Source organism: Psammomys obesus, unplaced genomic scaffold (genome assembly GCF_907164565.1).
Source record: "Psammomys obesus unplaced genomic scaffold, mPsaObe1.curated_primary_1811, whole genome shotgun sequence".
NCBI lineage: Eukaryota > Metazoa > Chordata > Mammalia > Rodentia > Muridae > Psammomys > Psammomys obesus.
Window position 1 is genome coordinate 1,273,489 of NW_026596134.1, and position 14,969 is coordinate 1,288,457.

Consider the following 14,969-nt stretch of genomic DNA (forward strand, 5'->3'; position numbering starts at 1 on the left):
ATGGGTGGTTCCATTTCAGGGCTCTCTGCCTTTCCAGGGGTTACTGTCAGTAAGTAAACAGTAATCCCATATCACTTCGGGGACTGTCTCTGACATGAACTCGATGGCTGGCTCTTTGACCTCCCCCGCACCCCACCCCCCAAGGGAGGAGCAGCCTAGCTAGGCCACAGAGGAGGACACTGCAGCCAGTCCTGAGGAGACCTGATAGGCTAGGGTCAGATGGACGGGGAGGAGGACCTCCCCTATCAGTGGACTTGGAGAGGGACAGGAAGGGGATGAAGGAGGGAGGGTGGGATTGGGAGGGCATGAGGGAGGGGGCTGCAGCTGGGATACAAAGTGGGTAGACTGTGACTAATATTAAAAAAAATAAAAATGTAATTTAAAAAAATACCCTATCACTGTGCTCAGTTCTCAACCTTAAAACTCTGTCATTTACACAGGCACGCACACGCACACAAATGCACACACACACCTAAATTTCAGTGAACAAGAAACTGCTGCCTCACACCTTCTCTCTAATCTCCAGGGCTCGTTTACACAGCGGCTCGGCCTCCTTGTACTTCCCTCGCTTACCATACAGTACTGCCAGGTTGTTCAGGGTCGCTGCCACCTGCCAAGACAGAAGGCCGCAGTGAGCCACGGAAGAACTGCCACGAAGGGGTGTCCCAGATCCTCCCCACATGCATGAGGATGCACTCATCACATGAGAGGGGTACACTACAAATAGATCACTGAAATGAAACAAAGCAGCATGATCTTGATTCTTCACTTTTCTCAAAGTCACAAAGGCAACCAAAACAGACCTAATGTGCAAATGTGACCAGACTCTTTAGGAAGACAACACAAATTCTTGAACAAATCTAGAACAGGGCATGCAATTTGATTTTGGATCAAAGCCAAGTGAGCCAGTGATCTGAGGAGGTGACTTTAAAAGCAGAAGTGACTGGAGTATGTGAGCGTGTCACTACCTGAGCAGGCCCTGCCGGTGCCATCTGGGACCAGGTGGCTCTCAGACCCTCCCTGTTGAGTTTGACACTGGGATGAGCCGGGGAAAATAAAATGTAAAGGACTGGAAGAAGCAGGTATACACACCGCGGGGTGGTCTCTGCCCAGGGTCTTCTCACGGATGGCCAGGGCGTCGTTCAGCAGGTTAGCTGCATCTTTGTACTTGTTCTGATCCCTAAAGAGAGACATTCCGTGTTCAGCTAGAGGCCACTAAGCTGCCAGCCACTACTGAGACTGAGGACTGAGCCCTAGGGTTCAAGCATGCAAAGCTTTACTCTACCACAACCCAGCCTGAACCTTTTAAGATAAATTTTGAAACTCCCTGCAGTGCTGGCCGAGGGAGTCAGTCCAGAGCAGTGGACAGGACCTACGTGCGGATCGCACAGAATGTCAACTGACGCCAGAAGTCAGCAGAGACTCACACCTTCCCTAGACCTGCTCAGTCAGAGCCTCAGGGACCAGGCCCAGCACGGTGAGACTGAAGCCCACCAGGAAACTCAGATTAAAAATAAAAAATTTAGAGCACTGTAAAATCAAACAAGAAAAATAGACATTATAAAATTCAGAGGAGAATGCAGATGAGTTAAAATATACACTCAAAAAAATACATCTTGAAACTACTTCTCTAGCCTACTGCAAGGAGGAGAAAATGACCAATACTGCCCACGCAGAGGACTGTGGCAGGAGCAGAAAGGGCACCAACCCTCTAAAAAGCAGTTGGACAGAACCATCAAAGGTTTATAAAAACCTGTTTTAGGAGATTATCGCAAAAGGAAAAAAAAATACAAAATTTTTGGAGAATGCTCAGAGGGATTCATTTGCATATCAAAGTGTCAAAAATGTCCTGGAGAGATGGCTGAGCAGCTAAGAGCACCTGCTCTTGCAGAGAATGCACGGGTGGCTCACCATCCCCTGTAACTGCGGTTCCAGGAGACCCGAAGGCCTCTTCTGACCCCCAGGGCACTGCATACCCAGTGCACAGACACATACAGGCAAAACACTCATACACACAAAACAAAACAGATTAAAAAAATGTCGGTCATTGAGGAGGGCATAAATGACTACTCAGGAGGAGCTGGCCCAGCGGCTGCAGGCAGCGCCTTCTCTGGTGCTGTGGACCACGCCACCACACTGGCTAGATGCTCTGTTAACTGATGGCTGTCCAAAGTGGGTGGCAAGACTGGAGAGCTGTTCCCAGAAGGTCTGTCAAACCCTGCAGCAGCAGGCAGGTTCAAAGCTGCCCTCAGAGAGCTCAGTGCAGTGACCCCAGGACTAGCCTGTACACCAGGGCCAGGATGTTGAGCATGGTGGCCACATCAGGGTGGTCGTGGCCCGAAGTCTTCTCCAGGTCCTCCAGGGCCTGCTTGCAGAGTGGCACTGCTACCTCGTAACGGCCCTGCGAAGCATACTGGATCACCAGGTTGTGGAGCGTGCGCAGCCGTGCAGGGATCTCATAGCCACCCTGCTGGGCGGCGGCTGCAGCGCTGCTGTGCTGCTGCTGGACTGCAGAGGAGACACACAGCACAGCAGTTAACACTCAGCCCGCATCCTACCTCAGCTAGTGCGCACGCTCACTCACACCTTCCTGCTAATCCCTGAGCGAGCCCGAGAGAAATAGCCCATCCCAGACAGCATCCTACAGACTGACATCATAGGATTCCTCCAGGCGAGAAACCAAAGAAAAGCTGGGTAGGTAGAACTCCGACTTCTTTAGCCGTGCAAAGACCCACAGGTCTGTTTACTGTGCTCTGGCCTATGTACTGACATCCCAACACGCACTAAATACTTTAAAGTTTGGGGAAGACACAGGCAATCTCCCAGGTACAGTAGCACACACTTCTACTCCCAGAATTGAAGAGGATGAGGCAGAAGGAAAAGGGTCTGAGGTCTGGGGCTAGAAAGATAGCAGTGGTTAGGAACACACACTTACTGCTCCTGCAAAGGACTGGGGTTCAGTTCCCAGCACCCACAAGGTGCTCACAACCAGCTGTTACTCCGTTTCCTGGGCTTCTCCACCCTCTTCTGACCTCTGTAGGCAGCAGGCACCTACCTAGTGCACATACATACATGCAAATGAAACACTCACCCATCATTTTTTTAATCTAAAGAAAACAGTCCCAGGCCACCTGGGCTATCTTATCAGACAGTGTGTAAGCGAATAGCCAGCCATCACACAGGCTAAGCACAGGCTCGGCACACCGTGACAGAGGTGTCCTCAGAGAGAAAGGAGCAGCACTGTGCGCCACACAGAGTGACACCACATACTAGCAACTCACTTCCTTGTCCCGGGTCATCCTCGTCATTTGGGAAGAGGTCATCCAGCGGCTCCTTGGCAGAGTCAGAGTCTTTGTCCTCCTACGAGAGAGCCAGGGCAGCATGAACTCCACAAAGCCCACATGCCACCTGCAAGTCTCTCAACAGAAAATCCTTTTTATTTGCCACAGACCAGACAGGACAGGCCGTTCTCAGAAGTACGTGCATGCGAGCCTATCCATCAGGTTAGTAAAGAGCGGTGCCTTCACTAAACCTGCCAACCTTGCACAGAGCCTGAGGCTGACACCTACCCTACCCCAGCAAAAGCAACAGATAAAAGGAGCCAAAGAGGGCTTGCTAGATCAGAACTGACGAAACGTAACTGTAGGCCATACGGGGAAAGACAGACCCTGACTGCATTTCTAGACCTTAGATCCGTCCACTGTGCTCAGATGAAGTTCTAGGAGGGTGAAAAATCAAGAAACAGTGAGCAGGAAAAAATGGTGCAGCTAGAACCCCAAAGCAATAGTGGGGCTTACAGACCCCATGCCCATGGTGGAGTATATTAGGGGCCCCAAGATGAGCTAAAAAATCTGTCAGTTTTACATCATAACTTCAACAGATTCCTGCACAGTGCACAAGGCAAAACAACAGGGAGGAGAACAAACATTCTAATCAAGTAAGAAATGAATATCACCATGAGAGTGGCAGCAGTGCCTCTGGAGATAACTCTCCCATAGAACACTCCCATAGCGATGCATAATGCATCCTTCAAAGACACCAAGACCCTGAAAGACAAAGGATAGAAATGAACGACGGCCAAAGAGGGAAGAGAACCAGGGCCGCAGCCCAGGGGAAGAGCATCTGCAAAGCTCCATCTCCATCTCCAAGAGACACAGAGCTAAGCGAAGCCAGAGTACTACCAAATACCCACAAAGAACAAAAGAGAAAGCAGGGGGCATCAGCTGGAAAGCCGAGCCAACAGACCTGAGCACACACATCACTGAGGAAAAGCAACCTGGGAAAAGCACTAAGCAGCAAACTCCCTAGATGAAGCAAAGACTAGCTTTTACCACTCTACTCTTTCCAGGTAGGGCTTTGCTATGTAGCTGTGGCTGGCCTGCTGCTTACTAGATAGACCAGGCTGGTTTTGAACTTGTAACAATTCTCTTCCCAAAGCCTGTGCTTCCCAAAGCGCTGGGATAACAGGCACAGGATTACTGTAACTGCCTGGCTAAGACTTGCTTTTAAACTGCCTATCCGCACTTCCTGAACAGAAGTGGGTACCAACCATGGCACGAGCCACTCACCGAGGGGGAGATGTCATCATCGTATTTCTTCAGCTGGTTCATGAACTCCAGGTGCTTCTTCTCCTCCTCCAGCTGAGCCACAGACTGCTCGCTCTTCTGTAACTTCTGCTGTGTGTTGGCCAGCTCATCTCGCAGCCACTGGTTCTCCTGGCACAGACGACGAACCTGAGCACGCAGTTTCTGCTTCTCGGACTCCACGGCATTCAGGTGATTGGAAAGGGCCATCATCACCTGATCAGGAAAGACATTTACATGCTGCAGCGCGCCTCTGGGGAAGGGCCCGGAGCACACACGTGGGCTTGCAGCTCCAAGCACATTCACACACACGTCTCTGTGTTCAGTAAACAAGATCTGGATTCCTATTTACCCTCCACGGGTTACACACATCTCCTCTGCGGCCTTCCACTTTCTGTGCAGAAAGTGGGCCTCCTTTGCATGGGCCTCCTTCCACAGGAGAGTACATCATGCTTAGAGCACAGGTAGGTGAGGAGCAAAGGTGGAGCTGGGGAGGGCAGCATGCACATCACCCTCAGCAGTAAGGCAAGGGAAGAACCTCTGCAGCTGCCAACAACTGCTGAAAGTACTGCACACTCCTCATGGTACTAAGGAAAAAGAGCAGAGGAAGGTGGGCTTCCACCTGTGCCCTACAGAGCACGTATTTGCCTGTCCTGGTCACTGCACAGTAACTGGGTCGCCATCCTCCCAATTATAACACAAAACAACAGAAGGCAGGAGTTTTCTTACTTCCTTAACTAAAACCTATGACTACCAGGCCAAAAAAAGAAAAAAAAAAAAATAATCCACGTGCCTAACACCTTTCAACACAGAACTGGAGACTGGCAAGTATGTGATGGAGCTTGCCACCAAACCTGATGACATGAGTCCAATCCCTGGGACCTATGTGGTGGGCTCCCATGGTTGTTCACTAACCTTCATGTGCATGCCATGGCAGGAATGCGCGCACACACACACACAAAACAGCTACGAGTGGCATAGTGGTGCATGCCTTTTAATCCAGGAGAGGCACAGGCAGGAAGATCTCTGTGAGTTTGAGGCCACCCCGGAACTACACAGAGTCCCAGGACAGCTACAGCTACACAGACACAGAGAGACCCTGTCACAACAGATACATGCATACCTAGATAGATAGATAGATAGATAGATAGATAGATAGATAGATAGATAGATGATAGATAAACAGATACAGATAGATAGACTGACAGGCAGGCAGATAAACAGATACAGATATATAGACAGATACAAACAGACAGCAGGCAGGCAGATGGATGTATATAAAAACAAACAACTTGGGGAGACGTTAGGCTCGCATGAAGTCCTGGGTTCCTCCCCAGTACAGCGTAATACAACACGAGAGAATGGCTGAAGGTTTATAACTAATGCAACAGAGTGAAGATATAAACTTTTAAACTGGAATTTAGGTGGTGACTTTCTAACAGAGAAAACTGGTGATCCAGAAGTCTGACTCCTGTTTTCTTTTTCCAGACAGGGTTTCTCTGTGTAGCCCTGGCTGTACTGGAACTTGCTCTGTGGACCAGGCTGGCCTCAAACTCACATGCCTGCCTCTGCCTCCCAAGCTCCGGGATCAAAGGTGTGCGCCACCACTGACCAGCGGGTTCACTGAATTTTAGCTAGCTTTCCTGACTGGGCTGCATGTCCTCAGGGAAGCATGAACATGTATGCATGCCCTGTCCTCATCTCTGTGTCCGAGTTATTCAAACACTCTGTGGTCCTGGGGTTGCCGTGTGCTGACAGGGTGCTGGCCTGCACCCACTCTCTGAGCACATTCATGACTAAGTGGCGCCCACTGGTACCTGCGCCTCACTCAGGCCAAGCTCTAGCATCTCCAAGGACTTGCGGATCATGCTGGATTTCTCCTCCACCAGGTTGCTCTCATCGTCCTTCTTCAAACACTTCAGCGTCTCCAGCAAACTCTGCAGGATGGAGTTGTGTTCATTCTTCAGGGCTTCCAGCCCCTGGATCACTTGCTTTGTCTTAGAAATAATTTCATCCTGCGTAAGCTTCTCCAGCTTCTCTTCCTTTATGTACACCATCGTGGACATGTTGTCATACATTCTACAACGGAGAGAGAATCAGACATTTCACTAAAACCTCTGCTGATGTTATATCTTTAAATAGCAAACACTGACAATTTTAAATTCCACTTCACCGAGCTGGAGGGATGGCTCATCAGTTAAAAAGACTTGTTCTTAAAGAAGACCTGAGGTCAGTTACCAGCACCCACATGTCAGCTCACAACTATCTGTAACTCCAATTCCAGGAGATTTGAGGCCCTCTTCTCACCTCTGCAGGCACTATACACATGGAGTACACAAACACACACATACACACACAGAGGCAGAATACCAGCACACATAAATAAAAATACATAGATCTTTAAAAACAATAAATCAGGGCTGGAAAGATGGCTCAGAGGTTAAGAGCTGGCTGTTCTTCCAGAGGTTCAGAGTTCAATTCCCAGCCACCATATGGTGGCTTATAACCATCTATAATGATATCTAGTGCTCTCTTCTGGTGTACAGGTGTACATGCAGATAGAACATTGTATACATAGTAAATAAATAAATAAATATGTTTAAAACAAACAAACAAACAAACTATAAACCAGGCAGTAGTGGTGCATGCCTTTAATCCCAGCACTCAGGAGGCAGAAGCAGGCAGATCTCTGTGAGTTCAAGGCCAGCCTGGTCTATAGAGTGTTCTAGGACAGCCAAGGCTACACAAAGAAACCCAGTTTCAAAATACAAAAAAACAAAACAAACAAACAAACAAAAACACACAACAGAGCCTCCACCTCCATCCCTTCTGAATCACAAAGACAACCCTGAGTACCTCCTAGAAATGAACAAATTGACAGATGCTAATGAAGAAAGGAGAGAAGCAGTAGATAGATTAAACACTAGGAATGAAAACAAAAACAAGGAGTAGTCTCAAAAAGAGATGACTCAAGTTTTTGTATCGTCTGTTTCTCTAGAAAAATTATTTGGGGCACAGTTAAGATAACTAAATTGCTTTTAAAATCAATTGCCATAAAATTATTCATATGCACCAGTCGGTAGTGGCACATGCCTGTAATTCCAGCTCTCAGGAGGCAGAGGTAGGTGGATCTCTGAGTTCAAGGCCAGCCTGGTCTACTCAGTGAGTTTCGGGTCAGCCAGGGTTACACAGAGAAACCCTGTCTGGAAAAAAAGGTTGTGTGCATGCACACATGCACACTCCTCTTTCACTGACAGAACACAATGAAAAGACAAAAAAAAATAGAGAGAGAAAGAGTCCTTCCCAAAGGCATGTTAGTGAACTTGCTGTGTGCTTATCTGGCACGCAGCCTGTAAGGCCACTGTTGTCGATGTACCGCTGGAAGAGAGGACGCACGCCAGCGTGGCTGAAGCTCCCTGAAAACAGTGTGCTCTCTTCTCCTGGCTCCTTGTCTTGGTACATAGTGTACTTTGATACACGACAGAGACGTTTTAAGACCAGCTTCTAATGAAGATCAAACTGTAGGTGTAATCAGGTTCCCGTGAGCAAAGAAAGGGGCAGGGCACCAGGGCTAAACCCGTGAATATAAAAATGTGGGCCTTCTCTCCTTATTTCTTACCTCTGATAGCAAAGTACTTACATTTCCCAATAATGAAACATGAATGTTTGATCTTTCCCATGCAAAATAATTCAAGCATTATACCAAGTCTGAGTTCATTTCATCTTTCTAACATATGACTAAGGCATGAGCATTAGCGCCTACAACCCTAGCACACAGGGGCTATGGCAAGAAGGTTGCTATGAATCTGAGGCCTGCCTGGGCTAGAGTTTAACTTTGTCTCAACTAACCACAACTAATTACTTTAGATAAAGCAAACGTGAAATGTCTTCTTGACACACATGACACTGCAAACATTACAGTGCAGGGACAGGCTGCCAAGGTTCCAATTTCCCCAAGCTCTCAGCTCCCAGAGCGCACAGGCACGCCTGAGTCAGACCATGTCCACATTCACAGCAGGCTGCAGTGTGAACACAGGCTCACGTGTCACCACAGAGGGGTGTGTACTGAGATGCCCAGGTCCCTCCTCGTCTAAGCTGAGTAAGCTGCTACACAGTGCTAGGGCAGCTGTCTGTCAGGAAAGCATGGAGGTAGCACTCCACTCTCCACACCCATAAAAACTGATTCCAGACTGATGAGAAAATTAAGTGTGGGAATTTCCTGTGTCTGTAGTGATGGAAACAGAATCCAGGCCCTTGTGTGTGCCTGGTAAACGGTCCCCCACCCTACATCTGTTGTGTTGGTTTAATTTTTTTGAGATATGGTCTCACAATGTAGCCCTGGTGACTTCAAACTCAAATCCTCTCACTGGAGCGTCCCTGCCCTCAGCTGGCATTACAAGCATGCACCAGGACGCTCAGTTTATGAAATGCTGCAGTATTAGAGATCAAACCCTGGGCTGCATGTAAGCTCTAGCAACTCAACGACACCCAGACCAAAGACTGTTTTCTTTGCTTCACACTGACTTTCCTGTCTGGAGACGTCTCCAGAGTGACGCCTCCACGTAGCCAGCAGCTTTCAGCTACATCCCTCACTGCTTCTGACGCTGTCTTCTGGGGGCTCAGCCAGGACCTTGCAGAGCACAGTGGAGGTCAGCGGATCACGACAAAATGCTGGTTCTGGAGGCTGGGAATTATGTGGTTGGTAGGGCCCTTGCCTAGCAAACACAAAGTCTCGAAACTTAGCACTGCAGAAACAACATAGTGGTAATTTCAACAGTTGGGAGGCGGAGGCAAGAAAGTATAAAATTTAAAGCCATCTTTGGCTACATAGCATAGCTAACCTGGGCTACATGAGACCTTTTCTCAAAAATAAATAAATAAAATGGGACTTGATCATGAAGAGAATCTGGATTCAGTTCCCAGCACTCACAAACTGGCTCATAACTATCTCTACCTGCAATTCCACAGAAGCTACCACATTCTTCGGGCTTCCATGGGTACTGCATGTATGTGGTGTACATATATACAGGCCAAACCCTCACACTCATAAAACACAACAAAATCTCTACAAGTAAAATAAAGTAGAGATCTACAAGCCTCCCAGTAGAACCTAACTACAAAACCATCTGTGGTAGCAGGCACTCTTCTCCCAGATCAGACAGCCAGGGAATTCCTATCTATGAAGCCCATCATCAACCACAACCGGCTGAAAACAGATCTCTGCCTCTCTTCAATCTCATAAGATTAAGGGGTGTGGGGCTGGAGGGATGACTCAGCTGCTCTTCTATAGGTCCTAAGTTCAATTCCCAGCACCCATATAGTGGCTCACCACCATCTTTAACTGTAGTCCCATGGAATCCGATGCCCTCTTTTGTTATGCAAATGTACGTACAGACAAAACACTATATACCTAACATACATAAATAAATAAATAAATAAATCAAAAAAAAAAAGATTAAGGGATAGAGGTTACTGCCTGCTGGCCTGCTGGCCTGTTTGATGACTGGAGCACAGAATGGGAGGAACCAGTTTCCTCTGACCTCCACATTCACCACTGACACCTGCCCCCCCCACACATACAACCACACACACAAACCAAGGACCGAGGATGGAAATCCGAGAGGGAAAACATGGTAGACTAGACAGGGGCAGGGAGTAAACAGCGGCCAAAGGCTGACGTTGCCTGCAGAGCTGCACTGCAGCAGGACACCAGCAACCACAGTGAAATCAAAATCACCAAACAGGAGGGGAGGGGGGATATGGAGCAATGGCTCAGCAGTTAAAGCATTGGTTATTCCCCCAGAGGACCTTGGTCCTGTTCCAAGTACCAACATGGCAATTCACAGTCTTCAACTTGTCGTAGGGAATCCTGACACCTTCTTCTGCATACTCGTCATATGTACAAGCAGAACTGCACACACGATGCACACACATACGTTCATGCAAGCAGAACACCCGTACACATAAAAATAAAAGTTACCAAAAAATGTAATTAAAACTTTTCAAAAAAAAATTACCCAGTGGGGCAGTGATGGTGCCCACCTTTAATCCCAGGATGTGGGAGGCAGAGCCAGGTGAATCTGTGAGTTCAAGGCCAGCCATGTCTACAGCGAGAGTTCCGGGAAAGTCATGGCTACACAGAGAAACCTTGTCTCACAATAGAACAAAAAACAAATCACCCAGAACGTGCTGGAGCCAACACAGCAGATGGAGCGTCACCAACTCTCCTTGGTTGCACCCAGAGCTTATTATGAGGCACAATGGCCATGCAGACAGTCCACCTTCTACCACAGAAGAAACACCACTCCAGGCCTGAAAAACCACACCTACAGAAAACAAAGAGAGCAAGCTTTTTTCTGGAATAACCCCAACCCATTCCTGGGATCCCGTCTGAATAGCCCTTCACTCAAGATCGTGTCTCCCATTAAATGAGTTTCCAAGACCCGAGTCTGTCTTCTCTGTGGAGAAGGCCATATCCAGCTTGAGCATGCGCTACCATTCTCTTCCTTCTTGCTTTTTTAAATTTTATTTACTTTACATATTCGGTATTTTGTCTATATGTATCTCTGTGCACCAAAGGGCAGCTGATCCCCTAGAACTGGAGTTATATATAGCCACAATGGGGCACTGGGAATTGAACCAAGGTCCTCTGGAAAAGCACCAGTGCTCTCAACCACTGAGTGACCTCTCCAGACCCATTATTCCTCTCTTAAGCAGGCCTCTCTCAGGGTCTGAAACTACACTAAAGCTTTTCTCCTTCCAACTTTGCTTCTCAAAAAAGTAAATAAACATGGGCTGGAGAGAAGGCTCAGCACTGGCTGCTCTTCCAGAGGACCTGGGTTCAATCCCCAGCACCTACATGGCAGCTCACAACTGTCTGTAGCTCCAGAGGGGATCTGATATCCCCACACAGACACACATGCAGGCACAACACCAATGCACGTTAAAGAAATAAATAAAATTATTTAAAGATTAATAAATAAATAGCCAATGAATGAATGAATGGATAAAATTCTTGAAAAAAATGTTTAATGGAAAAACTACACATACTTCTGAGAAAACTGTTTTTGTTTTGGGGGATATTTTTGGGCTTTGTTTTGTTGTTTTATTTTGTTTGTTTTTCAAGTCAGGATTTCTCTGTATAACCTTGGCTGTCAGGGAACGCAGTCTGTAGACCAGACTGACCTCTAACTCAAAGATCCGTCTGCCTCTTCCTCCCAGTTCTGGGATTAAGGGCATGCACCAGCAAGGCCTAGCATATTTTTGTTTTGTTCATCAGATCTTATTTATTTTTTGTATGTGCATGAATACGGAGGTCCAAGGACAATCTGTAGGGTCAGTTCTCACCTTCCACCATGTAGACCAAAGGATTCAAACTCTGGTATCCATGCTTAGCAGCAGGCACTTTTACTTGCTGAGCCATCTCACTGCCCCTTCTTTTGTTTTGGGCCTTGGTTTGGCTCCTGGCTAGCCTGAAACTGTCTATAGAGACCAGGCTAGCCTTCAACTCACCCAGAGATCTGCCTGCCTCTGGATTTCAAGTGCTGAAACTAGCTGTCTCCCAATAGCTCAGGAAACATGATTTTGTACCACAGCATACTGAAGGGCTCAGAAGCAAACCGGTTCCCACTTAAAGGTGCGGCTAGCTGACTTCCGAAAGACAAATTCACTAAAGGGCTAAGCCACTCACATGTTCCACTTGTGAGACTATAAGCACAGTAGCCACACCTCCCAAATCAGAGCCTGCATGCTCTTGCACAGGAACCAGCCAGAACAGTGCCGAGACCTATGGTCTGTGCATGAGGAAAAGCCATACATTTTCTAGCAACTGCTGCTGCAGCCTCCTGGCACCACCTTCTCCCCAGCCTGAAACACACTGTAGGCTCACAACAATGCCAGTGTCTACTGAGCCACCTCCCCAGCTCCACACAAACAAATCTGATGTGGGGCTGGAGCGCTGGCTCAGAGGTTAAGAGCACTGGCTGTTCTTCCAAAAGTCCTGAGTTCAATTCCTAGCAACCACATGGTGGCTCATAACAATCTAGAATGAGATCTGGTGCCCTCTTCTGGCCTGCAGACACACATGCAGGCAGAGTATTAAATAATAAATGTAAAAAAAAAAAATTTATGTGTTCAGAAGTTTATTCTTGATCCAATGTCACATCAACCTACTTTCACTGTGGCAGAAGGTCCTTTCTGTATCTGGGGGTTAAGAGAAGCCAGTTAGAGGTTGATTCCTCCATCCCCACTGGCAAACAGTAAGCAGCATAAAGTGTGTGTTAAAGCAATGGGTCTGTGCGCAGGGCATATGTCAAGAAACCTTGGTCAGAGTGGAGGGAGCTCAGACTCTGTCTGTTCCAGTCAAGTCACATTAGCTTGTCTCAGCTTCTCATGGTGTCATGGAACCATGATGGCCATGAAATGACCTGAACGTTTCTTATTTTCATAAAAGTAAGTAATGAAACAACAATTATATAGCCCATGCTGGCCTCCAACTCACTCTGCAGCTAAAGGTAACCTTGAACTTCTTTTGAAAAAGTTTTTATCAGACTGGAGAGATGGCTCAGTGGTTAATAGCACTGGCTGCTCTTCCAGAGGACCTGGGTTCAGTTCCCAGCACCCACCTGGCAGCTCACAACTGTCTGTAACTCTATTTTCAGGACTTCTAACACCCTGACACATACATGCATGCAGGAAAAACACAAATGGAAATAAAGTAAAAATAAATTTAAAAAAAAAAAGAAAGTTTTTATCTACACGCCCAACGCAGCACACACGCACGCATCACATGCAGGACAATGACCAACTTCCAGGAGTTGGCTCTCTCCTTTCTTCGACCATTGGCTGTGGGACTCAAACTCAGACTGTCAGGCTAGCGCTTTGATTGGCTGAGCCATCTCGCCCAGCCCTGGCCCTACCTCTAGATACAAGTGTGTATCACACACCCCGTTGATGGGGGGCTAGGCAAGCGTTCTACCGGTAGAGCTGCGCTGGGAGCCCACCCCCTGCCTTTGAAAGAACACCTCGTTCTGTAGCCTAGGATAACTGAAATTCTTCATGCAGTCATGGCAGTCCTCCTGCCTCAGTTTCCCAAGTGTTGGAATCAAAGGTGAGAGTCACTGTACCTCTGGCCCTCCCTGTGCTTCAGGAGTTTAATTCAGATATTAGACTTGTCCTAAAAATTGGGGACTTTTATGTAATGTGATTTACTTCTCAACTAAAAAGAGAGCGAGAATGCAGTAGAAAGAGTACCAGGTTTGAGTGAGTGCACAGAGCAAAGGGTGACTGGGAGATGATACACAACTAGGCTGCAGTTCCAGAATGCTGGGTTAATCCCAGGAAACACAGCGAAGGTGAAGGTGCACACTGGGGAAAGGGGGTGGACCCAGCATGGAAGGAAGCTCTTGCACAAGTCTGCAGGAGGAGCTGTTCCTCAAAAGCTCTGTATGTTGCTGGTGGGCTCCCCAAACACTATGAGCACCCTCTTGGGTGATGGTGACGGTGAGGTCACCGACAGTCACCCCAAAGAGCACCAGACACAAGCTGGAGGATAGTCTGCAGCAACCCATCTATGTGCAGAGAAACAAATACCCAGTCTTAGAACAAGATCAGTGTGCTTACTTCAGTGAGGTAAGTGTCAAAATAACACAACTAAACAAAGACCTGGCAAGCCCATCTGATGTACGTGACACAGCTAAAAGCATATGTTCACACAAATGCTCCAAGAAATAAAATGCTGGGCAGATAAGAAAATGTACGCACCCAGAAGATCTTTGGTGGTCTAGGGTACAGGCTTCAAACCTGTAGCTGTTAAAAGCCAGGCGTGGTGGCGCATGCCTTTAATCCCAGCATTTGGGAGGCAGAGGCAGGTGGATCTCTGTGAGTTTGACACCAGTCTGGTCTACAAAGTGAGTCCAGGACAGCCAAGTATACACAGAGAAACCCTGTCTAAATATATATATATATATTTAATATATATATATGTTTTATATATATATATTTAAACCCTGTATATATATATATATATATATATATATTTACATGCATATATATATAGAGAGAGAGAGACAGACAGACAGACAGACAGAGCTGTTTGCTTTTGGGGAACAGCTCCTCCTGCAGACTTGTGCAAGAGCTTCCTTCCATGCTGGGTCCACCCCCTTTCCCCAGTGTGCACCTTCACCTTCGCTGTGTTTCCTGGGATTAACCCAGCATTCTGGAACTGCAGACTAGTTGTGTATCATCTCCCAGTCACCCTTTGCTCTGTGCACTCACTCAGACCTGGTACTCTTTCTACTGCATTCTCGCTCTCTTTTTAGTTGAGAAGTAAATCACATTACATAAAAGTCCCCATATATATATGGTCTATCCCTACAGAGAAATAAA

At 47.3% G+C, this 14,969-nt stretch overlaps 1 protein-coding gene across 15 annotated transcripts in view; it reads right to left on the reverse strand.

Annotated features, from left to right (window-relative positions):
- The window catches only part of Klc1 (kinesin light chain 1), a 31,476-nt gene extending 24,812 nt beyond the window's left edge, over positions 1-6,664 (reverse strand). For all 15 annotated transcript variants that reach the window (XM_055592981.1, XM_055592983.1, XM_055592979.1 and 12 more), the window contains exons 1-6: positions 6,401-6,664; positions 4,569-4,799; positions 3,282-3,360; positions 2,283-2,508; positions 1,093-1,180; positions 509-610 (exon numbers count right to left, since the gene is read on the reverse strand). In XM_055592981.1, the coding sequence (XP_055448956.1) occupies positions 509-610; positions 1,093-1,180; positions 2,283-2,508; positions 3,282-3,360; positions 4,569-4,799; positions 6,401-6,661 (987 nt within the window). In that variant the 5' untranslated portion in view covers positions 6,662-6,664. The remainder of the gene's footprint in view (positions 1-508; positions 611-1,092; positions 1,181-2,282; positions 2,509-3,281; positions 3,361-4,568; positions 4,800-6,400) is intronic.
- Between the last annotated feature and the right edge of the window lie 8,305 nt (positions 6,665-14,969).